The sequence below is a fragment of the Mustela lutreola genome, chromosome 11, assembly GCF_030435805.1.
Source record: "Mustela lutreola isolate mMusLut2 chromosome 11, mMusLut2.pri, whole genome shotgun sequence".
Lineage (NCBI taxonomy): Eukaryota > Metazoa > Chordata > Mammalia > Carnivora > Mustelidae > Mustela > Mustela lutreola.
In genome coordinates, this window is record NC_081300.1 from 60,354,641 (window position 1) to 60,381,650 (window position 27,010).

Consider the following 27,010-nt stretch of genomic DNA (forward strand, 5'->3'; position numbering starts at 1 on the left):
CTCAGCTCTTGAGGAAACTTAGGATAATGTCCAGCTTGGAGTTATTTACGGATAGTGTTGTTGTGAACATTCCTGCATGTGTCTTGTGGTTATGTCTGTATCCATTTCTGCTGGCAGTATTTTAACAAAAGGAGTGAAATTATTGCTGCGTCACCAGGTGTGAAATCCCATCAGGTGGTTTTCTAGTGGATGTACCAATTTCCACGCCTCCCGGCACGGGTTAGGACCCCTCTTGCTCCACATCTTGGGTTAACAAACACTTGGGTTGTCTGTCTTTTCCACTGTAGCCATTCTGATGAGTTTGAGGTGGTATTTCATTGTTTTAATTTGCACGTCCGAAATGACTAATGAGCCTAAGTGCCTTTTCATGTGTTGCTTGGCTTGGCTAGCTCCTGTTTCTACAATGGTGGCACTAAAATGCTGCCTCAAAATGTATTCCCCCACTGAACAAACACTCACTGAGTGACTCTGGAAAGGGCTGTACCTTTACTCTGAGTGTGATAAGGAAGTTCTGGGCAGTCCCCATCCGGAGCCCTACAGGGCAGCAGGGAGCCCGCCCTGGCGGCTGTGTGGGGCCCTGCTGTGTGGGGCCCTACAACTCCTTGGGGGACCAGGATGGGTGTCTGATAGGAGCTGTTCACATGGTGCATGTGAGAGATGAGGGTGCATTGACTGGGATGCAGCGAAGAAGGCGGTAGAGCGGCTGCATTTCCGAGGCTGAGCTGCCAGGCTGGCTGTTGGAGTGGAGGCCGGGGGGAGGGAGGGAGAGGCAGGGATGCCTGCAAAACTGGTTGAATGGATCTGCCATCTCCCAACGTGGGGAAACGGCAGGAGAAACAGGTTTGGAGGTAGAAGTCAAGTGTGTTTCGAGCACGTCAGGCTTGAATTGCTGGTGGATTTCTAAATGGAGGTGTTGCCTTTGCATCCAGAGTTCAGAGGAGAGGTTGAGGGTGGAGACACCCATTTGGGAGACCTTGGCCTGGGATGGGCTTTCAGGCCAGGTCTTTGGATGGGGAGAGAGCAGGTTCATCCACCCACGGACTCCACCTTGGGATGATCCCAAGTCAAGCTCCGAGATTTTCTCTGGGAGATTCCCGGATGTCAGTGTGGAGGTCATGGGTCACCCATTTCTTTCAAAAGAGACTCCCTGCTCCTCTCCCGTTGGGGCTCAATGTGTCCGCCACTGAAGGAAGGGGAGTAGTGGGTGGAGAGTTCTCCACTGCCCACCTCCTGTTCCTCATCTCCCCTGACCCCAGGAGGCATTTTGTGCCCCAGGTCCTGGCCTCTGTTTTCTGCCCGGCTCCACAGGTGGGAGTCAGTTTGCACTTACAGTTGTAAAACTTTCTCCAACATTTGAAATCTTAGCCAAGACAAAGCTCGAGAGAGACAACTGGCAGGCGCAGAGTAGCAGCTGCCCTTTTGGGGGCACATGTGGCCCAAGTGTCCAGGGCCCATCCCTCTCTGACCCTGTGTTCGAGGCCAACTGGCTGTTTTCCTTGTATGCTGCGGTAGGGGAAGAGGCTTGTTTCTTCTGCCCACTCTGCTAACTTGGGAGCTGGGGTGGAGGATGAGAAGGAGCCCTTTGTTTCAGAGGGATTTGCATCTGCGCTGGAGGGAAGAGCCCCGTGAAATCCCCCATCTTACTAAAGGGGTGGAAGCAAAGGCTGGTGTCACTCCCACATGGAGGTAAATCAGCCTCATGGCCCGAGATGCTTACTCGCTAACCCAAATGGGCACTCGTTAGTGGAGAAGACAGTAGTCTGGGGCCGAGGGGGGAGTAGGCTGAAATCTCACCACTTAGACGTGGAAGGGATGCTGGTGAGTTCTAGCGCTGCCCACCCTCCAGCCCCAGCCCTAGGCCTGGGGGGCTGGCTGGGGGAGCTCAGCCCAGAGACCCTGAAGTGTGGAGAGAAGGGGATTTTTTTCTCCCCCAAGGAACTTTTAAAGAAAACTTTTAATAGTAAAATGATTATACATTCACAGGTAATTGAAGAAATAGCACAGAGAGGTCTAGTTTCAGATTTTATCCAGTTTCTCCTGATGGTTATATTTCCACGTCATAGAATATTACATAGAAATAAAAAAGGATGAACTATTGATACACCCAACAACTTGCATGGATCTCCGAGGGAAACAAAACCAAGTTTCAAAAGGCCGAGTAACGCACTATTCCATTCATGTAACAGTCCCCAAACACGAAAATTATAAAGATGGAAAAGTTAGTGGTTGTCAGTGATTGGGGATCACATGAGGAAGGGGCAGGGTGAGGAGTGTGACTATAAGGCGCAGCAGGAGGGAGATCTTGGTGTTGATGGAGTGGTTCTGTGTCTTGATTGGGCAGTGGTCCCATGAATTAACACATGTGGTAAAAGGCTGTCCGGCTGCAACACCCATTTTACCAATGTCAGTTTTTAAAATTTGATAATAGACCCTAGTTACCTGAAATAGACCCATCAGGGGAAGGGGACTCCTACATGCAGGCTTCTCCCCGTCTCTTGGCCTCATGAGGCTGGAACCAAAGGCTGGCAGGCTCACGTTTATCTCCCGTGGGCAATGAGGGGAGAATTCAGCAGTGGGATGTGTCCCATCCATGTATTAAGCCAGTTTCACGGTCTCTGTGCCCTCTGTCCCAGCTCCCAAACCCAGGGGGCCAGAGGAGTGCTGGGCTGCCTGCATGGTACACTGGGCATGAAGCGGGCCTTGCAGCCCCCCATCCCCCACCCCCAGGCCTCCTGGGACAGAGGCCTCAGCTGATGATCACGGTAGCCCGCAGGATGGCTGTGATGGCCATTCTCCCAGGCCCTGGAAGATGGAACAGCTTCCTGAAAGGAGTCATACCTGCCCTGTGACTGTGAAAGGAAAAGCGGGACTCACTAGAGAAGATAGGTGACAGGCTTGGGGAGGGTAGGGGGTGGTGAAGGGGTAAGGGCAGAGAGAGAAGATGGATACCCTGAGGGGAGAAAGCCAAGGGTGGCACTTGGGAATGGCAAGGAGGTCACCTTGGGTAAAGCTTGAGATGGAAGAGGAGAGTCAAACCAGTGGGTGGGTGAGGTTTAGGTGGGGCACGAGCAGGCCCTTAGTGGATGATGGGTTGCAGGGGGCTGTCCTGCTCAGACTGACCAAGGTGAGTCCCCATGGTAGTGCGGTGGGCAGCCTTGGCCATGAATTGTAAGGTGACGGAGACCTTGTGGAGAGCCTGTGGGTTTCTGGCTCAGGATGCAGGGAGGATTCCATTGCTTGAGAGCTCCACACAGGACAGCGACGAGGGATCCCTGGGGGACCAGCCCCAGTCAGCCGTGGAAGACTGGGAGCACCTGCTGTGTGATCCTTTTCCTGCATTTACAGCTGTGACCATGGGCAACTTTTCCTCATTTCTTGGTGCCTCAGTTTCCTCACTGGAACGTGAGAAGAGAATTATTACTGTGTGGGAGTTACTGTGAGGGTTCACTGGTTGATATGCGTGAACTACTTGGAATTGTGCCAGGACAGAGTGAGCCCCCAGGCGGTGTGAGTGCTGGCAGGGGGATGACCTGGCCATGGGGATGCAGTAGCTGGGGTTCTGGGGGTTGCCCTGCTGGTAGGGCCCAGCCTAAAACCTTGGACCCTTGTAAGGAGTGGCCTGAGGTGGAGAGGGTCTGGTGACACAGAAAAGGTTGCTGCAGTATGAGTGAAGGTGTCCCCAAGATGTGGCACATGAGGTGGCCAGGCGCCACCCAGTGTGGAAGCACTGGGGTGCAAGGGAGACAGGAGGCAGGGGGTGACTGGAGTTTAGAAAGTAGCGATGGCAAGTTGGAAGAAAGTTAGCGGTGAGGCTGAAGAGGGAGGCAGTTACACTGGAGAGCTGTGAGACTTGCTGGCCTAGGAGCCCAAGGGAATCTGGTGTCCCTGGCCCACCTCTGCTTTAACCAGCTCCTCCTCTTTCCCGTGATTAAAGTTCATTAGTGAGGTATTAGCCGATGTTACCTGCTGACCTCTGTGCTACACGAGAGCCACATGGAATTCACTTTCTAGGTTTTACAGAGTGTCCTGCGTCTTAGGGTTTTCCAGAGAAGCAGAACCAACTGGAGGCCAGCAAGTTCTGGTGGGCCGGCAGCCTGGACACCCAGGGAGAGCCAGGGACCTGCTCAGAAGCCGCAGGCAGGAAGAGCTGATATTACAGATGAAGTCAACCATAGTCTCTGGAGAGTTCTCATTCAGAAGGGTCAGGATTTTCCCTCTGTTCAGGCCTTCCACTAGTGGGACAAGGCCCACCTCTATCAGGACGGGCAGTCTGCTTTCCTGGTTAAAGTGTTACTCTCATCCAAGAACAACACTTGCACAAGAACCCAGACTACCGTGGACCGGTCAAGTCAACAGTAAGCTGAACCATCAGATCACACTCACTTGTGCTCGAACCTGTCTAAACCTGAGATGTGCAGTCGGGGCCATCAGGACAACACCCCCAGTAGCCACGTTTTCCCGATCCAACAGAGGAAAGACCTGCAGTCTCTCAGAAGCCGTACTTCCGGCAGAGTTCTCGAGGCGAGCTGTTCCCTGGGCTTGGGGGCACACACGGGTGGGTCTCTCTGGGATCTGGGAGACTGACGGATGGTGCAGCAGACTTGGGACAGGAGCACAGAATCAAGATGGCGTACAGACAAGGAGGCATCGGGACAGGACCCCGCATGACGCCGCTGACACCGAAGCGGATGGCATCTCTCTTCTTTTCCATTTGGAAGTCAGGCTTCAGGACTGAAAGCCCATGCCTTCTGTGTTACACATTAACAGAATGTTATCTGGAGGGAGAGACCCAGGCCAGGAGGTCCGTGGAGTGTGTGCTTCATTGGCAAGCAGCTGAAAAACATTAATTAAAAAAAACAGTGTGCACTGACTTACTGCTGGCAGAATGAGAATATTTACATTCTAGGAGCGAAAATCACTGTGGTAAAGGGCTGTGGCAGGGACCTGTCCTGGCAGCCCCAGGGAATGGGTCTGTGGGGAGAGGCTGGGCTGTTTCTCTCAACGGCTGTTTCTTGCAGGGTAGGAACATTTATGAGTTAAAATTTTCCTAACCTATTATTTTGTCATCCTGTCTGAGATCTGTACATTGTGTACAGGTTTTGGTTTTTTGTCGTAAGTCATAAAGTCCCTCAGGTATTTGTCCTCAAAAACAACAGGGTGGCACAAGTCTTTGCATATATGGACATCATTTTGTGTCCCAAGACCTTTACATAGGATTCCTCCTGAAATTCTTACAAGCACCCAGTGTCTGAGGTGTGACTGTTACTACAGGTGAGGGAACTAGGGCTCCAAGAAGCTAAGTGATCCCCCACCCCCAACCCCCGGTCTCCCAGCTGGAATTCAGGTCTGTGTGATTCCACATTGTGGGGGTATCGTTGGGGCTCCCTAGTGATGCTATGAATATGCATTTCCCACACTGGGAAATCCCACCGGCCCCCATTTGTAAAGTCCCAGCACAATGCCTATTGCCTTGCTGGAGAGGGGGATGGGGGTTGTTGTGGGAATTGGGGTGGGGCCTGGTGGGGCCTGCCTGGTGAGGGAGGGCTGGGTCCTAGAGCTGCTACTATGGAAGGCAGAGCTCCTTGTCCTCCAGAAGCATCTAGAAGGCGGTGCCTTCCAGTGATGTGTGTCTGCCCTAACTAAGATGTGCCTGGTACTGTGGGAACCACTGAGTCAGGAGGAAGAGCCTCACCCAGGGTGAGTGGGCGGAGGGATCCATAGGCAGCTTCCTGGAGGAGCCAGATGGGAGCAGGGTCCTCCAGGACAAACGGGGTCGGCCATTGCAGGAGGAAGGAACATCGTGTCCCAAGACAAAGCTGTGGAAGGGAGAACAGCAGAGAGTGACTGAGTGTGACAGGGGGCATGAGTGCTGCACAGGCTGGCCACAGAGGTCCTCACCCACAGGACGGGGGCCTGCCATCCTCTTGGGAGGCCCGACAAAGCCGCAGGGGGCGCCAGGAGCAAGATTGGCTCTCTGGAGAGGCTGCTGTGCTCGGAGCGGACAGCGCTTCAAAGAAGCAAGGCCAAAGGCAGTTGGGAGGCTGAGCGACACAAGCAGGTGATGGCAGGCCATGGGAGAATGTTAGCAGCGTTGGGTTTTGGAAATCATTCAGAAATGGGATCTGCATATCTGGGCGTGTCAGAGGATGAGAGGGAGCAGTTAAGGTATCCCAGTGGATGGGACCCAGGGCCTGAAGCAGCAACAGCGGGTGAGAGGGAGGCTGGCCGTAGCACCGCACTGCAAGTTGCCGAGGAGCAAGGATGGCGGTTGGGCCTGCCCTGCCGATGGGACGCGGGGTGTGCCAGCTCCACGGCTTTCCTTGTGACACATGCCACATTGAAATGATCGTAGCACAGGAGTAATAAACATTAATAGACACAGACAAGAAATATTTTGAGAAAGCACATGATTCGCCCCTCTCCTCCTGCATCCATAACTCTCCCCTCTGTGTGGTTTGTAGTGATGGTCTGGGTCCTCTGGAAAGCGTGCCCAGGTGCCGTCAGACCTTCCCCTTACTCCCCACACGGGTCCCGAGCCTGCCGTTCCCCAACACACCAGAGTTGGGTGCATTTTGGATCTGGAAGACCAAATGCATAAATAGCAGGGCTTCTCAAGAACCTTTGCTGAAAAGGCTTTCCACTTGAGTTACCTAGGAGCTCAGTGTGTGGCAGCTGGGAAATCTTCATTCCGATGTCCCTCAAGACTTGACCGTGGAGCAGGCCCTGCATAGGGCACAAAGTCTACCCATGGGAGGTGGATACAGAGACAGGACTGACGGGGCTCCTTTCCCGGCATGGACCAACATGGAATCGCAAGGGGCCAGCAGTGCGGCTTGCACGAGTGCCCTAGCAGCACACTTGGAGGGCCGATTTCCCTCTGCCTGCAGAGGCTGGAGACTCGTCAGAGAGGAGGTGATGTGTGAGCAGAGTCCCAAAGAGAACCCATGGGCCAGAAGAAGGCTGGCGGTTCTGTGGGGGGAGGCTTGAGGGTGAATGATTACTTTGGCTGGAGCACAGCAGTCATGGAGCGAGGCAGGGGGCGGGGGATACAAGCATGCAGAGGTCAGATGAGGCCTGCTTGTTAGGTTGCTGGTTCGGCTTCCTTCACAGACCAGCGACAGAAGCAAGGCAGGTTTCTTTCTCTTTCCCACGGCAGCCTAGTTAAGTCTGGGGAATGGGGGCTCTGCTTCTTGAAGTCGCTCAGGGACCCAGGCTCCTTGTCGCTTGTTGCTTTAAGGAGGTGCTTTCTTCCCACGTGACCAAAGCTGACCTCTCGCCACAGCCACATCGCCAACTGGTGGCAAAGGGGAAAAGAACAGGGAGGGAGTAGTGTGCAAACGGTGGCCTTTTAAGGGTGTGACTCAGAAGTTGCACACATCCCTTACGTTCACCTCCTCTTGGACAGAGCACAGGGCCACGCCTCCCTGCGCAAGAGGCAGAGAGATGTGAGCTGTTGAGCCTTGCTAAACCTGGGGCTCCTGTTCAAGAAAAAAGAAGAGAATACTGGCTATTGGGGATCAGATAGTCTCTGCGAGAGACCAACTCCCAAGAAGCTGTGGTTATGCCACCTTCAGGGGTTTTGTGTTCTCAGTGCCAGGGAGCCATGAAGTGCTTTATGCTGGGGAGATGTGTGATTAAGATCAGGGCATTAGGAAGCCCTGCTGACTGTCGTGTGGTAAGTGGACAGGAGTGTCATAAAGCAGATTCGGGCTGGCTCCAGGGGGTGGGGCTGGTGGATGGAGGTTAGAGGAGGGGACTCCGAGCACATCTGAACTTTCTCACCAGGTCGCCAAAACCCACAGTGAAACTAAACAAAGAGACCAAGGTGGTCAGTGTTGATACAAACAGTAATGGTCCAGTTGGAAAAAATGTGCAGAATCTATTCAAGCAGTCTGATGTGTATTTCCTTCACAAGTCAAAGAATTCTGAGCACCTACTCTAATGCCGGGTATGGTTCTAGAGGCAAGGGATGTGGCAAAGAACCAAATAGAGCATCTCCTGCTCTCCTGGGGAGACATACCATCAACTAAAGGGACAAACAAGATAATTTCAGATGGCACGAAGTTCTGGTTAGATCAGAAAATACAAAGTCCTTGGGACAGAAAGAAATTTGGTGTGGATCAGCTAGAAAACCAGAGTGGCAGAGGCATGGCGAGCATGGGGGTGGCCTGTGGGAGGTGAGATGTGTAAGTCTGGGACTTTTTCCTAAAAGCCATGGCAGCCATTGGGCAGTTCTAAGCACTAACATGATAGGAGCTGACGTATGCTTTAAAAATTGCCCTAGCTTCACCCCAGAGACTGCAAGGTTCAGAGTTGGCATCCCAACGTTGAACTGTGTGGATGCTCGTGACGTGTGCAGAGAGGGGCAAGGGTAACAGGAAGCCTTTGTCCCCTCAGGGTCGCAGTCCCAGGACTTGTGTGTGGCACCAGGTCAGAACATCCCAGAGGACCCTGTGTCATTCTGGGGTTTGAGAACCTGCTCTCAGGCCAACCACTCTGGTGTGGCCCCCACAGAACTTGTCAGAAATGCAAATGTCAGGCCCCAAACCCCATACCCACTTGACCAGTTTTCACTTCAGCAAGACCTCAGGTGACTCATGCACAGCAAAGTTTGAGAAACTCTGGTGCCATGTGCTCTGGTCTTCCTCTCTCCTTCCCTCTAACTATATGTATACACACCCCACACACAACCGTACACACTCCCTTCACTCCTCCCCACACACACAGGGAGCACACACTTATCCCATTCACGCACATAAACCACACAGGTACCTCACACACAGATACACAAACCACGTACATCACATGCACCCACATAAACCACACGGCTACACACACAAATATACAAACCACACACATCACATATGCATAAACCACACAGACATCACATTTGTGCACATATAAACATAGGCACACACACCACACTCAATTGCCATACAAAATACTAGCTCACTGCCAAATAACCTAGATAGGAGGTCTGGACTAGCCCCAAATTTAGGGATCCCTAGAGAACAAGGCAGTGCCATAGGAGTTAGATTTGAGGAGTTTCAAATTTATAAACATGGAACCTGTGGAGATTCGTTTGGTAGGAACTTAAGTGTGTGCAAATTGACATTTTAAGGAGATTAGCCTGACAGTGCTAGGCAGGGTGTTGTAAAAAGAGGGGCCAGGAAGACCCCACGTGGCAGACAGTCTGGGGACTGGTGCAGAAATGTTAATGGATTATGCACGAGTGCTGTATGCTTTGTCTTTTGCAGTATTTACAAAACTATACTTGAGATTTTCTGATTTTCTGGAATATGTATCTGTTGGCGACCAAAATGAAAAACGGAAGGAAACCTGTCCAGGCTCAGCCCTGTTCGGGGAGGGGAGGGGGCAGTAATGTGAGGAGCATAAAAAGTGGGGATGTGGAGTCTGGGTAGCTGAGTGACTGATGGTGCTTTGGAAAGAAATGCAGCATCTTGAGGTGGTAGCCAGTGTTGGAGGAAAGGTCTGAATTCGAGTTTAGGTGTCCTGACTTTGCCGTCATGCTGCGGGAAACACTGAGCTTTTACAACAGACAGAAATATTTAAAAAAAAAAAAAAAAGCCCGGGATGCCTGGAGTGCCTTTTATTTCACAGAGTGGACCTGGTCCTTCTCAAGGTGTCCTGTGACTGATGAACCACTCCACGTGGCTTCCTGCGTGGGCCTTCCAGGGGTTCCTGGAGCTGGATCTGGTGCCTTCCAGGCCTCACCTCTATATTTGGCCGCAGCAGGTTTGGATCAGGTAGTCTGCCTGTGAGCCCAGACCTGGGGGTCAGCGAGGTCCTGGCACCGAAGCCAGCCGCTGGGTGCGTCTGCTGTGGCGGGTGGTGTTGCCCTGACGAGAGCGGCAGGGAGGAAGAGTGTGCCTTCCTGTTGGTGAAGGACCTCTTAACCTCTCCCAGGTCTCCCTGTTTGAATGTTTGTAATCTGGATTCACAAGAGCGTGATCTACTCTATGTGATGTGTAAAGTGAATTAGGGAAAATACGTTTTTACAATGAATCAGAATCTTGGGGGCGAAGGCATGTGAGTTACATCCTCCTACACTGAATGAAAATTCATGGTCTTTTTTCTTTTCCTTCAGAGAATCGCTCCACAGGTAGTACAGGCTAGCTTCAACAAGTGAGCCCACCTGTCTGGTGGAAGGATAGTGGGTAGTTAGGCTCACTAGGCGCCCCAACAGAAGCTCCTGGGTATGGTGTTGAGCTCCCGCAGCCTGCCTGTGATGGAAGCAGCCAGCGGCCCTCAGCCCCATGCCCGCCGCCTGCTTCGTTCAGTTGGTACACAGGAGGCGAGGGCGCATTCGTCTGGCGGGTGGGGAAGCGGGGACCAGGGTGGGGAAGCGGAGACCATCCACTTCACTACCTGCTTTACTTTCCTGTACTTTTATTTCAGATCATCAAAAAAGCCCTTTCTGAGGAAAAACGCGTCTCCACAAAAACATCAGCTGCTGACCTTGTGACAGAAACAGATCACCTCGTGGAAGATTTAATTATTTCTGAGCTGCAGAAAAAGTTTCCTTCACACAGGTGGGTGTGTTCCTGTGTGTTTCTCTGGAAGAGACCCCGGTGCCACACTGCTGGTCACTGGGGGCGGACGGGAAGCCTCACAGTCTGCCTCCCTTATTTTTAGATCGCATGGTAGACATGTTCTTATTCCTCTTACTGTCATCTTGACAACGCTCACTTCTCTCTGTTACCTTACAAATACTGAAAAGGCTCCACTTCTCTAACATGCTCTTTACTCCCCTCTGCCAAACCACTTGACATGTTTCTGGAGGGACTTGGAGCAAGTCATGTTTGGTGCTTGTGTCTGCGTGGTGGCCCCATGCAGACTTTCCAAGAGGGATGTAGACCTGGGCCCACGCTTATTGGTGCCCTCCTGCTGGTTCTCAGGGACTCGCTCTCCCCTGTCAGGCCAGCTTATGCGCCAGGGAAGGCTGCTCTCCATCCTAGAAGGCCCTTACGAGGACTCCACCTTCTTCTCTAGAGCAGAAGTTCTTAACCCTTTTGGGGTCATTAATCTTTTCCTCAGGAAAATTCAAATACATACACAGCATTTTGCTTCTAGTTCCAAGGGAACCCTAGGCCTCAGAGGAAAATTCCCCTTGAGCTCTGGGCAAGGGGCAGGGGTGGTCCTCAGGCCCTCCGTTGCCCCTGGAGCTCTGCAGAAGAGAGTTGGAACGCACTGCCTCCGATGGGAGGGCTCCTTCTCCCCACAGAGGAGACTGGAGTAGGAGCTCTTGGATTTCTGGGTATGGGTCACTGGTTGCAGTAAGGTTCCATGTTTGATGGGCTTACAGCAGAGACATGGAGGGCGGCCTCCCTCAGCGTCTGGCACAGGGTGGGCGTGATGGGGTTTTCCCCCTGTGAATGATTAAGTGAAAGAAGGGACAAGCCAGCATTCAAACATACCTCCTTTTTCCTCTGTGTTTCCTCCTAACTGGTTAGGTCATCTCAGGGTCACCAACTTTCCCTTCGAAATTCTCTCTGCCAATGGGTCATGTTTGTTTTGTTTTGTTTTGTGGACAACCTTTGTGTGTGAACGTCTGTTATTTCCTACTTCCTTATTGAGTGTGAAGTCAGGATTCCTGACATCTGTTATAATATTTATGAGCTCTAAAATGTTTGTGATTTTTTAACTTTTTGAAATGCAAGTTAAATGGTAATGTCCACAGAATTCTGTAGATTGCTTTAACCCTTTGAGAGGAAAAAGGCCACAGTAGCCAACACAGTGTTTCTGGTTGAGGAACTGTTTTGGTACTTGAGGTTTCTATGGTATTGGCCCAGGTGGCTGAGGCGGAGGTTACAACTGGCTCGGCTCTGTGGGGTCCCAGTAAAGGCCTAGAGGTCACCGTAGACCAGACATACTTAATCAGGCTTCTGACAGGTTTTAGTTAGATTCCTCCTGAGAACCCGAATTCCAAAATTACACCCGTGTTGCGTGTGTTGGCAGCAGTTGCTAAGTGGTTTGGGTCCACTCTTGGGTCAGTATGGGGCATGGATTCCATTCGTACAAGGTGTATTTAAATATTCACTGCCGCACATCCCAGGATAAAAGTCAGTGTGTTGTATGAGTGATCGAACCCACCACCCCCACCTCCACTCTACCCTGCTGCCCGGGGTCGCCGGGGGATCACCAAACTCCAAAGGCCCTTTGGAAGACCATTGACCCAGAACAGTGGACCCTGCCTAAGGTGTGAGCCAGGCCTACCTGTGCTTCTCCAAACTGCTAATGCCAGGCCTCCATGTCTGAAAAAGCCCTGGGAGAGACAGATATACACACACCTGACCAGGAAGCCGTGATTTAGAGCAGCGGTTCCCAAACCGCCTCCAGCTCGTGCCAGCCAGGCCGGGAGGGATGAGATGGGGCTGCCCCGTGGCCACCCCTGGCTCTCTGCCACTTGCTTCTCAGCTCCGAGGCCAACACCAGAACTCAGGGAAGCCTGGATGTCCTGCTTCTACTCTGCTTGGTTTGCCTAGAAAACTCAGGTAGATGAAATCATTTCTCAACATAGCTATGCCAAGTGTGGAGTGGGGTTTTTTGTTTGGTTGGTTTTTTGTTTGTTCGTTTTGCCAATGATGAGATTTAAACAAATTTGGGAATACTTAATTGTATTTTAGATCATGGGCAAATTGATAAATTTGCAACAAGAAAACATGGAATACACATAGTAAATTAGCGTATTGTAATTTTTCCGCATTCAGAGTATTTAAATATATCCCTTAAACAATAAGTTAGCATAAACTGGCCTATCATCCTTTTTTTAGGAAGGATTTCCTGTTATTCTGAGTGTATGCTGGTCCCCATTTTTAGTCACTTACAAAACTATTAAAGATTACAACTATTTTGTTTTTAATAAAGAAACAACCTGGTATAGGCTCCCTGTTTTATTATTTTACTGGGCTCATTTGTGAAATCCAAAGTCTGGGTCCCCGAGCAGGAAGACAGGAGTCCACTGAACCAAAGAACTGTAAAATGTAAACCTTCTACTGTCTGCAGCTTTGGAAAGTCACCCATTCTCAGGGTCTCAGCCTCCTCATCCAGGACCGAGGCACCCAGCCAAGGTCATCGTATGGTGGTAATGACAGAAAGTAAACCAGCAGGTCAAGGTTGACAGTAAAGCACAGGACTGGCATTGACCACATTAGCTCAGTCCCCATCCAGGCCTGCCTTTATGCGGTGCCTAAACCTGTTTTGAATTGATGATTTTGAGTCAGATCCAAGTTCTGCAACTTTGGAAATATTCAGTAGCATCACTGAACCATACTTATATACACCCTGTCTGTGTCCCTTTTGTCTGGGTTGGTGTGGGCAAAGGGAGGAGAGCAGCTGGGGCTGCAAGAGACACCCAGCCGCCTCCTCTGTCCTGGTCTGGGCTCCCCCCGGCAGGACACATCCTCGTCCATCGTGGTGACTCCCAGGCTCTGCAGCAGGCCCTGTGTGCCCCAGGCTTGGGAAAAACTATATTGCTGGCCACCACTGACTAAATGCTTGCTTTCTACCACTTTCCCACCATGTGGGTACTCAGGTCATCGGGCAGCAGAGCCTGCTGCGACGCTGGCCAGGCCTGGGAGCATTAATTGGCTCCCTAGAGAACTCAAGGGTGACCCTGACCTTGTCACAGAGTAAACAAACTAGCCAGGGAACAAAGGCCTAGATGCACTTGGCTGTCAAAATTATAAGGGTTTGTTAGGACTATAAGAAAAAAAAAAGTAGTTAAATTATGCAACAGGATATCATTCTAACTTTCTAACTTGTTACCAATCTTTGAACCTGACCCCAGGTTGCTGCTTTCCTCTTGTACGGTAGATGGGCTTATGAAAAGGCCCTTAAGCTCCCTAAATTTAGGCACACAGACTGTTCTTTTCTATTGATGTTATGGATTTTATGTAGGTGTCCCAGTGCTTTTATTAAGGTCTGTTATTTTACACCTCCATCTGTCCAAGTTGATGTCCCCACTCCTTCAGCAGAGAGCGGAAGAATGTTTTCTCCACTTCCCACATGAAGACAGTCAGGTTTCAGTGGATAGACTACATCCCTCCTCACATAGCAGGGAGGTATTTTTGGTACCTCAGAGGAGTGGACACGGTCCAAGGCCCCATCCCTAAGTGCCACCACAGATGCGGAGCAAACAGTGAGTTGACAGACACTCTCTCTCCCTGGGTTGACTCAGGCAGCTGAGTAGAGATGAGAACTCCTGGGTATGATCCACTGCTGGGAAAGTCCAGGGCTTGGTGTGGCTCCTCTGAGTGCTTCCAGAAATGCTGTGCAGAACAAAAGCCGCGTGGACAGGAGCATGTGGGTGCTCCTTTAAACATGCTGCTTGGTGACCCTGTAGCCCCTGTCCGTCCCACCTGCTGTGCTGGTGAGCCAGCAGCCAGCCCTCCTGGCCCTGCGTGTCCCAAGAAGCCCCCTCGGCGCATTGTGGTCTGTGCACCCCAACACAAGTGTTTGCTTCCAGCCCTGCAGAGGCGCTCTCCCCCTTCCTTCCCAGGAGACCCCACAGCACTAGTAGGTACCAGCTTCCCACCTGAATCAGGTTTAAAAAGGAAGAAGTTTCCACATTCCTCCTCCTTTCTCAGGAATTTATCTTTGGAAGCGAGTCGCTTCCAGTTCTATCTTGAAAGAAGGTAAGTCATCTCTCTGCTTTATCCACCTTGTACCCAACTTGAGCTTTGGCACTCGATCCCTATATATGTATGTTTTTAGGGTGTGTACCCTTTTTTTGGGAAACATGATCACAAGCCACTGCATGGGAGGAAAATCACGTAGCTATAGAAGACATTGACAGGAGATGTAATTCCTTAAGTTTTTGGCTAAGAAAACTTGGCAGAGCTCACGCCACGCATAATCACCAGTGACTCTGCACGCCCGTCTCCTGCCTCCATGCAGTGGTCGGGAGTCCCAGCCTGGCCGTGCCCTGCCTAGCTTGGCTCTTCCGACTTCCTGTCTCTTCACCACGCTGTATCTGCCATCTAGACCTGCCTGTCTGGATCACATGATCCAAAGGACCCAAAACCCTGAGGAGGGGAGTGAGGACAGGGACACAGTTCCCAGCAGGAGGAGGGGACCAGGAGCAAACAAAAGCGAGGAAGTGGTGGCCCGTGCATCTCTAGATTGTAAGCTCCCGGGTGCAGGCTGCTCACCCTGGCTTTCTCTGCACCACAGCCATTTGTCAGGTCGTGTTCTGCCTCTGCTGCGGGGGCTTCTGCAACAGGCAGCTGCTGCGGGGAGGTGGAAGCACACGATAACCTGAGAATGATCACATGTGCACTCCTCACACACACGGACCGATTTCCGATCCTTTTTCAGAGGGGCAGGTAGACGACTTGGTGTGTGCCATGGAGGGCATGACTTCCGTAGTCCCTGAAATGGAAAGAGGTGGTCCCAGATGAGCTCCAGGGCTTGTGGTTCTGGGGCCAGTGCTGGGGTGACAAGCAGTGACATCAGAACGCACAGCCCTGGTTCTTCTTTCTCAGTGTTGCAAATGAGGACGGCACTTGAGATGCGACTAGTGAAAGTAAAGAACTTCTTAGTTTTTTGAGATTGCATTTAATTTAAATTATTTAAACTTAAACAGCCACACGTAGCTCATTGGTACCATACTGGGTGGAGAAGTTGCCAGCTCAGTGCCTTTATCAACGGTATGATGTCTGTCTCCTCGGCAAGTTCCTTGCTGCCACATCTTAGGACCCCTGGTTCCTCTGGAGAAGGTGGTTCCCAGGGCCGATTCGAGGCCAAGCGTAAGGGGACTGCTCTGGTCTCTTCAGGGGCTAAGCAGCTGCCTGATGGCTGTAGCTGACAACACACCGGATGGCAAAAGGAGGACAGTGAACGCTTCTTGTTTTTCACTCATTTATCCTGCTTAGTAAACACCTATTGTCTTCAGGTCTCCTTTTTCTCCAGTATAGACGTGGACATAGTGTGAGAAGCTGCTAGAAAGCTCTCCACAAGGCCTGGTATTCACGCATAGAACACGTGTTTGCTCAGCACCTGCGGTGGACCAGGCCCTGGTCAGAAGGCGGTACATGGGCCAAAGGCCACACTCTCAGTGGACCTGGGTTTGTTACGTGACAGAGACATGGACCAAACACTCAGAGTGCCGAGCCCTGTTGTGTGAGCTTTATTGGGATGTGTTTTCCTTGTTGGGGTTCCTCACGGGAAATAGCCTCTGCTCGAGTGAGGATGGTTCTGAGAGGCCTTGTGTACAAAGGACTAATGATAAAGGCGGTGGGGGGGTCGCTGGGAGCAGAGGCCACTCTCACTTGTGCCAGACAGTACACAGCCGGGGCTGGCCGTGTTCCTACAAGCTGGCCACCAGAGCATGAAGGGGAAGGTGTGGCCCACCAAGGGGCTCCTCAACCAGACACTGGGTTGGAAGGGGCCTCTGAGGAGATGATGGCAGCTCCTGGCTGAGCCCGAATGGTGGGCGGCTCCCGCTGTCACACTGTCTTCAGTTCAGAGGCAGCCAGGCCGGGGACACAGCCGGGAGGTGTCAGTGGTAGGTGACCCTCAGTGCCTTGGGTCCAGCTTCAGTCCCCCCAGCCACAGCACTACCGGGGGAGGGAGGAGAGCTGAAGCCCGAGTCCTGGGCCCTGCTCCCCGGCCGGCATCGCTCCCCAGCCGGCATCGCTCCCCGGCCGGCATTGCTCACACTCTTCATCGTCTGTCTTCAGCCTTTTCTCCTCCAGACCCAAGTTAGAGCAGGGTTTAGCTTTGCGTTGTAAGGTCTGTTTCCCAGTGTTCTTCATTCTCATGTTTGTCCCCCGGCCCATTCACTGCCCACCGCCCCCCCACATATGCTTTCCCAAGTCTCCTGCGTGGAGGCGTCACTTCATGTGTTCCGAGTCCCGCAGAGTAAGCAGACTGGCCGACGGCTCCGAGAGCAGCTGGTCTTTCACAGACTGCTCTGCTGGCCCCGGGAAAACCGTGATGAGATTTCCGCGGTGTCTGCTTGGTCTCTGATGGGTCCGGAAGCAGTTCAAAGCACCTTGTCCTGAGTGCTTGGTGAGTGTTCTCAGGCCGAGCTCCTGCTCACCACAGGTTCATTGCGGAAGAGTCTGCAGCCGCCGGGGCCAAGTGCGTGCTCACCCCCAGCCCGACCTGGATCGTCGACCCCATTGACGGCACCTGCAACTTCGTGCATAGGTGAGCATCGGCACGGGCCACCCCTCGTCTGGTCCTTAACCTGTCCTCTTCTCTCAGACTTTGTCTCTCCCCAAACAGCATTTTTTTGAGGCAGGAGTATATAGACGAACCTCTAGGAGGTTGATAGGCTCATTAAAAAGGTGGTCATGTTTTGATGTTTTTAAAGTGAGGTGTTCCATTTGTGAGATACTCTCAGCATGTAGAAAGTGCTTAATATTTTAAATCTGTCATGTTTGTCATCTTTAAAATGCTGGGTTGAATTAAGAAGGACCCCTTAAGGATGCCCCTGGACAAACAGGCATGTGTGGTCCAGCAGCTGCAGGAGCACAGGTGTAGACAGCAGCGCCAGAGGGCTGGCTTTCCACAGCTACCTGTGGAGACGAGAGCAAGCCTCCTGCAGCCATGAGGCGGGATGAGGAACCCCCTGGCAGCGGGCCAGGCCTAATCTGACAGAGCAAATAACAGCCACAAAGCAGGAGGGTTCAGGGAGGTCAGAGAGGCCATCAGGGAGAGGAGAGGCGAGCTCAGGGAGGTGATCAGGACATGGCCTCAACTCCAGAAGCTCTGACCAGTGGGATGGGCGTTGGAGCTGTCCAAGGACACAAGAGCACTGGATGGGGCCTGGTTTCCACAGGTGGTTGGTTCTCTGGCATGAACACATGAGGGGCCTCCTGGAGAGCTGGTTGGCACGGGTTCCAGGCCCCTCCCCGGCCCCTTCCAGGCCAGCGTTTGTCCCCAGCATGCATCGACACCAGCAGCGCAGAACCCCATTCTGAGAGCCCTCTCCCCAGATGAAGAGGAGATACTCTGTTTCCTTCTGAAAAGTGAAAAAGTATCAGCACAGAGGAGGGCTTCTTGGGGCTGCCCTCTGTGCTTGGCCTCAGATGGCGTATTTATGTGTCAGTATGTAAAGTCATCCTGACCTCTGAGGTGGGTTTTGTTAACATGGGTTAGTTAGCTTGAGAATGTAGTCACTCGTGCCAGCACATTGCCTTTTCGGGCCAATGGAACAGTGCCATCTGGTGACCACAACAGCGTCAACAGACTAATGCAAACTAAAGCCTGACAACCCCCCACCCCCACCCCGCAGGAATGGGGGTGGAGGCTCAGGTCTCCCCTCCTGTTCTTCTCTCTGCTTGTCATGCGGTGACACCCACACAGCCCTCAGAGGGCCTCTTGCGGCCCTGGGGCTTTCAGGGGCTGCAGATAGTGATCTTAGTGGCCTAGAGACATCAGAAGCCTTTGGCCACCGCAGCTCAGAGAGCATCTGTTCCTTCTTGTGTCCAGCAGCGTCAGGGCTGAAGCAGGTGGGGGAGAGCTTTCCCAGGTACCTAAAGTGGAGCCTGGCATGTGGTGTGTTTGCCTATAGAGCCAACCGCCAGGTGACCGTGCCGGCTGCCACGGCCTGAGTCTGGGCTCACCTCTGTGGAGGACTGGTTTCCTAGTTTTCCTGTAGGTTAGTAGCACCCAGCTTCTCCTTCCTACTTGCTGGTAAGCTCTGCTGATCTTCACATAAAAGAGAGATTATTTCGAAGAGGTGCCACAGGAACAACAAAATCACAAAATAAAACCACAGGCAATCTGCGATGTCACAGCCCGCCTCTGACGGCTCTGGCCAGGCCTGCAGTTGGCCGCTTTTGAGCTCACTCAGGAGATGGGCGGCAGGGGGTGGGGGGGTAGGGGGTGTTATTGTCACCCAGACCTAGCCTCTGGTAGGAGGCTATGATGTCACTTCCCGGGGACCCCTCCTCACCTCACCAGGGACATGGGTCTGGCGTTTTTGGAGGTCTCTACTTATCCCTTTATGTCTCTGAAAACCAGAAAACTGACCATTAAAATCCCTCTTCATTGGGTACTTGGTGGTCATTGTTGAATTACGGCAGTTGTACGTGACTTTCAGAATACTGCTTTCTTTCAAGGTCAGCTATCTTACACACCGGAGTCCACTAAGCCTGTTTGTCATGGAAGCAGTTAGTGAAGTTGTGGGAAGTAATTTTTAAAAAAAAACAAACCCACCCACACTGTAGAAAGGTCCTTCTGTGCCTCCAGAGACAGTGCTGCATAGCATAGCCGCACAGAGGCCGCTGAGAGTTTGCATGAGACCACTTATGTTTCAGAGGGTGAACCGTTCTGTTTTTCTTTGCAGGTTTCCCACCGTGGCAGTAAGCATCGGATTTGCTGTAGACCAAGAGGTACGTGGGGGAGGGGTTTCCCCAGGCCAGTGGTCCTGAACCCCTTGGGCCTGGCTTAGCATTGTCCTTTTTGGACTTGATTCCTGTGCTCCATTTTGCTGTCTTTGTCACACGCCTTAGTCATGACTAGTAAACCCATGCATGTTTCTTTTTGAGATCCGAGACAGTAAACAAAGGAAAACTGGTTTTGGGGTGTGTGGGTTTGGGGCTCCATGGCCGGCCCGCCTCCATGGTGGTGGGCCCTTGTTTCTACCGTGGTCTTTCTGGGATGCTGCTGGAGAAGTGTGGAAGGGAAAGTTCTGACAAATGCCCCACATTAGTTTCCCTCTGACCCCTGGGGCGTGTGATCTAGTCCCACACAAAAGAAACTCCTATTTTGGGAGGACATTTTTCATCCCCATCTTTCAGTCATTCTTCTCCATCTTTCCCTAGCTGTTAGCATGAGAACCCTGCTGCTTCGGGGTTCCCATCACCCTTGGAGCTGAGCAGCATCATGAGATCTGCGTCAAGCATTAATCAATTTAAGCAGTAATGCTTAGGAAAGCCTTCACTTCTGTGTGGTCACGGCAGTTATATTTATTTATTTAATAATTTTTTTAAGGTTTTATTTATTTATTTGACACCCACAGAGAGAAATCACAAGTAGGCAGAGAGGTAGGCAGAGGCGGGGGGGGGGGGAAGCAGGCTCTCCGATGAGCAGAGAGCCCGATGCGGGATTCGATCCCCCGACCTTGAGATCATGACCTGAGCTGAAGGCAGAGGCTTCACTGAGCCACCCAGGCACCCCACAGCAGTTATATTTAAATAGGACTGGGGGTTTGGTATTTTCCGAAAGCAGCCTTCTGCTAGGCACTGTTTCAGTGTTTTCACCTTCATCCTCAACACTAGCAGTGGTTCCCTAGCACGGAGACCGAGGGAAGTTTAAACATTCTTCACCCTTCCCTCTTGCTAGCAAAGGCCTCCCGGCCACCTGACCCACCCCAGGGGCACAGGGTCTGGAGGCCCACATGGTTCTAGGACTACCCTGATTTGGGAACCCCCTTAAAGCCAGGGTGGTGGGAAGCAGGGGAAGAGAATTAAGGATTGCTGGAAAGCTGGCTACGTGATCCTCCCCAGAAATAAACCCTTTACCTGCCCTGTTGGGGGGTCCATTCCACTGTAGTCGAGCTCACCCCAGGCCAGCTGAGACTCTCCCGAGAGACTGGGCCTGGGGCTCTCTTTATTTTCCAGGGAGGTAAAACATAGCCAACCCCCCGATCACACACACGCTCGCCCCTGTTAACCCTGAATAGTGACGAGTCGGAGGAGGAAGAAAGAAACAAAGCACAGGCGTGTAAGGCAGCGTCCCCCCCCCCCCCCATTGCTCGCCTCTTCTTTTTACTGTTTCCAGCTGGGAGGCTGCTGTCACAGGCATTTGTCACCTGCCCTACGCAGCATGACCCACCAGCGTGGCTGCGGTTTGGTACCACGCCTCTCCTTGGTGACTCACCTCTCCTCCTTGGCCGTCCTTGAGTCTGATCCCCTCGGCTTTACAGATGTATTCCTAATTTTTGACACATCAGCAGCTTTGAGGGTTTCTTATGGGGAGGCGTTAGTCACAAGTAGCCTCCTCCAGTCTCCCACCCCCCAAAACAGAGGCCTTTCTGAAGAATTCAGCTTTTTCAGTAACTTTCAGCTCCTAATGCTTGATTATAAAGCTGTATTTGTTTTAGGTTTTTTTTTAGATTTTATTTATTTATTTATTTATTTAACAGTCAGAGATCACAAGTAGGCAGAGAAGCAGGCAGAGAGAGAGGAAGGGAAGCAGGCTCCCTGCTGAGCAGAGACCCCAATGTGGGGCTCGATCCCAGGACCCTGGGACCATGACCTGAGCCAAAGGCAGAGGCTTAACCCACTGAGCCACCCAGGCGCCCCTGCTTTAGTATATTTTTAAGTAGGCTATTTTGGTTTTTTTTTGTTTTTTTTAAAGATTTTATTTATGTATTTGACAGAGAGAGATCACAAGTAGACGGAGAGGCAGGCGGAGAGAGAGAGAGGGAAGCAGGCTCCCTGCTGAGCAGAGAGCCCAATGCGGGACTCGAGATCATGACCTGAGATCATGACCTGAGCCAAAGGCAACGGCTTAACCCACTGAGCCACCCAGGCGTCCTAAGTAGGCTATTTTGGAAGAGACCATTTGCCCTCATATCCAGTTTTGGACCGAGATGCTAATTTCTTTCCCAATTCCCCTTTGAGAGGTAGTTTCCATCACCTGGGTCATACGTAATACCTCGAATTGTCCTCCTCTGAACTGCTTTGTGATTTTCTGGGTCAAATGAGTGAAGTGCATTTGTTTTCCCTCCTGCCCCTGCACCCCACAGCTCGAATTTGGAGTGATTTACCACTGCACAGAGGAGCGGCTGTACACGGGCCAGAGGGGCCGGGGCGCCTTCTGCAATGGCCAGCGGCTCCAGGTCTCCGGGGAGACAGGTGGGGCTTCCCGTGGCTGGACTGGGCTCCCTGCAGAGCGGGAGGAGTGTGAATGGGAAATGCCAGCATCACCATTCTGGGAGACGGTGCTGGAAAGCTCCCGCTGAGCCTTCAGTTTCTTCAGGAACATGGCGTCCCTGAGTACCTGGAAGGCCAGCCAGTTCTGTGTCTTCATGTTTTCGTGGATGTGGCCAAGAGTTTACATAGTCTCACCCTGTTTTACACTCATATCCTTCAGCTTTCTTGCTCAAAGAAACCCAGACTTCAGTATGGCTGGCTCTCCAGTAATCCGAGGTCGAGAGCAAAGTTGGAAGCATGGTCTGGCTCTCAGAGCATCCAGGCTAACATCCATCATCCAAGGTGACGTCACCCAGGCGTAGCCTGTGGCTTCCTGGGTGTGGACAGGCTGCCGTGGGCTTTGGTCTCCATGAGAAGACGAGCAGCCGTGGGACTGAGTAGTGTGAATAAGTGATGTTGCCACACACCACACCCGTAGCGCTAGCCATGTTGTTCCTAAAGCAGGACCTCAGGGACATCCAGTCGCTTCTATGATGCGACTGTAGTTACATTCAACCGCACATAACTACGTACTGTCGACAATACGCCAGCTTAGGTTTTGCAGGGTGTTTAGGCCTTGCTTTCACACGGATGAAGTCAGGGATTTTTTTCGCCCCGTGGGACGGGGACTGTCCTTTCGGGGGCGGGAGTAAATGAGGAGCTTCGGCCTTGAAGCAGCTAGGTTAGGAGAGACTTTGAAAGCTCCCTCGTGTCCACGTTCGGGTCTGGAAAGGTAGAAAGCACAGTTCCTGCTAACTTTTCTTACACGTTTCCGCAGCAGGACATCCTGAGGTACCCTCCCCCATCATAGCTTCAGTCTGGGGGTGTCAGCGCTCCCCCTTTCTTTATGCTTCCTTTCTCTTTTCTGCCTTGTCTTCCTCCCTGGGTGACACCCGTGTGCCTAGATGGCCTCAGAGGCAGTGAGAGGAGGAAGGTGTGTCCCTGCCCTCCAGCGGCTCCTCAGCGAGCGAGGACGAGAAGTTCTCCACCTGTGGTCTGCGGTCGGGTGAGAGCACCGCCGATCGAGGAGCCCTGGGTGGGTGGGAGGGCAGGAGCCCTGTGTGTCTGGCCCAGTGGGGAAACCAAGGAGGCTTGGCCTGGGGCTCCTGAGACTCACGAGCCTGCCCAGGGAAAGGGGAAGATCACATGAGGCTTCGCCCCGACTTGGGACCAGCAGGGCACACTCACCAGTTACTGCCTCCGAGTCCCAGAGAGATTCCAGAACAGTCTCCAGGCTCGCCCCATGTCTCCACCTCCCAGAAATGTTTTGTTTGGCTGTACGAAAAGTAGCGCTAATTGTACGTACGCATGCCAAGAGGTAACCGCTCAGGGCATGTTGGGTTAGTCAGTAGTGAGGAAGCATGTCATTAAACACACTTACGTGAACTTTGCTCCATATTCCATTTGATGAGAACACTTGGCTCCATTCACACTCGCTGGGCTTCCTGGTCGCGCGTGACAACTTCATATCCTCAGTGCGGCTCTCAGAACCGTGTGGGCAAGGCCTCCAGGTCGCCTCTACTTCCGGCCTGTCGTAGGCCCTCTGGTCCTGTGCAGACCCTGTCCTAAACCCCTGCTGCAACACTGGGGTTCCCACTTCTCTCAAAACCGCCCACATTCTGGAGCTCATTTTCTTAAAAAAAAAAACTCTAAAGAGAGTCTGATGTGCTGTTTTCAGCACTGGTCATTTAGAACTTACGGGGTGATTGGGTTTCTATGGAGATGATGGACTGGACCCTGCAGCACAGTGGTTAGGGGTCACACAGACCTGGTTTCAGTCCCCATTGTGCCACCCTCCAGGGCTGTGAGCTGTCCTCGTGTGGTGGGTGGGGTGACATGATGGGAATGGAGGAATAAATGCAGTTAGGGGAAAGCGCTCAGTCAGGTCCCGGTGCAGGGTACCCAGAGGTGAGAGTTATCAAAGAGGAAACCTCAGTCTTTGCACAAGATGATTAGCGCCCGATGTTAAGTTTAGGACGCATTTCTGGATTAGGGAAATCCACCCTAGGGAACAGGACACCCACCCCTGATCTTTCTCTCTCCTTTCCTTACTCCTATTACACCTTCTTGGAAGGCTTCCATGCACAAAGTAAAAAGCAAACAGAACTACACAGGATGGGGTAGAGGATGAGATGGAGGCCAGAATTTGATTAGAACCTTTTTCTTCACATCCCACCATGCAGAATTTCAAACCTGGGTGAGTAGACAAAGTACCGTAAACCCATGTGACTCACCATGGGTCCAATATTGCCGATTCTCGGGGCCAACCCTGCTTTATCCACAGCGCCACCCAGTTCCCATTGCCCCCAGCAAGTCCCTGACACAAATCCCAGATGTAGAATCATTTTCTAGTCAGCATTGCAGTATGCATGCTTCTCTATAACATATACAATTCTTTGAAATGCATAATCACAATACCAATGACACACCCCTCTAAAAATTATCAGTTATTCCTAAAGTTATTAAATAACCAGAGTTCAGATTTCCAGTTGTCTCATCCTGTGGGAAACAGCCCTTCAGGGCCCCACCCTGAGTTCTCAGGGCTCCTTGTGGCTTCTGGGTCAGTCTTTCATGTTAGGTCTTCTCACTGGACAGAGCTAAGAAGTTGTCTTTAAATATTAAAATCATTATGAGTTGAAGATTCAGGATAATAATACTAACCTACTAACCACAGACCATTACCTAAAGCAACTGGAAGGATGTTGTTTGTCGTTTGGTCGTGTCTCCTTCTTTCTGTCCTTAGCGGATGCCCTCCAGGTTCTGGAGTCGGACTTGGTTCTCTGCTCCCTTTGCCTGGGCCTCCAACGGAGGATAATCACTTAGATGCATTTGTTTCACTTTGTTTTTGAATCAGGAAGACTAGTTTTTAAAAACTGATTGTATTTTGTAATTATATAAAAAGGTACCTTGTTCCGAAGTCAGATCTCTAAAACAAAGTCTATCTGAAGAGGTTTGACTTCTGTCCCTGTCCTTTACCCTAGGGAACACTGTCCAGGAAGTGCTTATGGTTCCATTGTTTATTTTAGGGGTGTGTGTGTGTGTGTGTGTGTGTGTGTTTGATAAGCAGCTGAGTTTGTTGTTGTTCTGTTCTTTGCTTTTATTCTCTGTGTTGGTATGCTTTGGGTATTTAGAAAGGTTTATGTTTTTGTTCCAATGATTTCCTTTATACAGAATTTTTCTATACGATCCCTAGTCCTCTCTTTTTCGGGTTATTGTCTCTTGGTTCCCTATTCTCAGTAACATTTAAGTTAGTTTGTAACCTCTTCTTCCCCCTCCTCTTATACTCCAGTATATGATTAAAGCCCAGTAACCTCTTGCTGTCAGTTACAAGGCAATTGGCTAGCTCGTTCTACTAGTCACACCCTCTCCTTGTTACCTTTCCACCTCTGGGTGGTTGTGCTGCCCAGGTGTGGGTTGCCAGGGCAGCCAGCCATGTGGGTGATGCTCTCACTCTAGAACTGTCAGTTAGGGTGTGGTCTTGGTTCCACAAATAAATTAGACTTAATACCCCCACTAGCCCTTTATGTGGATGTATGGCCCGTCATTTTGGTTGTGTGAAGCTCATCTCATTCGCTAGTACAGCATTTCTCAAACTTTTTGATTTTGGGACCAACACATTTACACTAGTGAAAAGTTATTGAAGACTCCAAAAGAGCTTTCGTTTATGTAAGTTATCTACTGGTGTTTATGCATTTGAAACTTAAACAGAAACTTCTAAAAAAACCCACAACTCATTACATGTTAACATGAATAACACACACACACACACACACACACACACACACACACACATATATTTTTAATGAGAAACAACCCTGTTTTCCAAAATAGTTTTCATGAGTGGCCTTGTTTTACATTTTCTCCAAATCCCTTTATAATGTCTGGCTTAGTAGAAGACAACTGAATTCTCCTATCTACTTCTATCTTTAGTCTGTTGTAATGTATTATCTTAATGTATGAAGAAGATCAGGTCTCACACAGATAAGTAGTTGGAAAAGGGTCGAGTGAGGACTATTTTAATAGGCTTTTCAGATGAATGAGGATATTCTTCTTTGATGCCACACCCGAACTCGAGAAGTGGTGACTTCTTAAAGCTTAGTTGCAGTGTGAAATCTAATGACATATCAGTGAATTTTTTGTACTCTGTAACCATGAAATCCATTGGGCAGTCTCCTACTTTGAATGGATCTTTTACTCATGATGACTTTGTAACATCATGCATTGGTCATTGGGAAAATAAGGGTTCACTGAGATTTTCAGGCTCTTTTAAATGGTGACCTATTACATTGTAAAATACTAAGAAAGTCATATTCATTAGTATCACCACTCTTTTTTTTTTTTAAGATTTTATTTATTTATTTGACAAAGAGAGACACAGCGAGATAGGGAACAAAAGCAGAGGGAGTGGGAGAAGGAGAAGCAGGCTTCCCGCCAAGCAGGGAGCCAGATGCACAGCTCGATCCCAGGACCCTGGGACCATGACCTGAGCCAAACGCAAATGCTTCATGACTGAGCCACCCAGGCACTCCTAGTATCACCACTATTATGAGAAATCTATAAGTTTGGGGAAGGTGTCAAGCTTTTGGTAGTAGGTTCAAGTCTTCCTAAATTCTAATTTGCACTTGAAGGCTTGAATTTTATCATTGGAAACCTTAGCAATTGAAGTGATGGACTCTCTTCTTTCATTTTCCAGAAAATGTCTTCCAGATAGCTAGTTCTGGCTACCTATAGCTTGTCTAAGCCCTCCATGTGTGCGTCCCATCTCCTCACACAGAATATTGAAAAGACATGTTCTTAGGTTTCAAGACCTAATGCCATTCCTAATGTTCGCACCTTCTTCATTCTGGAATAAAACTGATATATTTTACCACTGAATGTGAGTATAGCAGAAAAGTCTGCATTGGCCACGGGAACAGGTGGTGCTCTGCCTTGCTTTATCTACTCTGTGCAAGTGTTAATACTGGGAAAAAGGCAAATAATACCTTAGTTTAACTTCACAGATTCAGGGACCCCACTCCGAGAACTTCTGCTCCAGTGGGTCCCTCAAGGAAGACCTCCCGGGAGTAATAATAACAGTCCTTGCCTGTGTCTTACATGTCCACAGCAGTTTTTTGGTG

General features: G+C 50.9%; 1 protein-coding gene across 3 annotated transcripts in view; it reads left to right on the plus strand.

The window, feature by feature from the left end:
• IMPA2 (inositol monophosphatase 2) overlaps positions 1–27,010 on the plus strand; it is a 42,039-nt gene that overhangs the window by 5,335 nt on the left and 9,694 nt on the right. Inside the window, exons 2-6 of one of the 3 annotated variants that reach the window (XM_059139517.1) lie at positions 10,420–10,553; positions 17,071–17,175; positions 19,322–19,367; positions 21,728–21,836; positions 22,799–22,899. In XM_059139517.1, the coding sequence (XP_058995500.1) occupies positions 10,420–10,553; positions 17,071–17,175; positions 19,322–19,367; positions 21,728–21,836; positions 22,799–22,899 (495 nt within the window). Of the gene's footprint in view, positions 1–10,419; positions 10,554–17,070; positions 17,176–19,321; positions 19,368–21,727; positions 21,837–22,798; positions 25,645–27,010 lie in introns of those variants that run through there. The other 2 variants (XM_059139515.1, XM_059139514.1) reach the window with 2 other exon arrangements.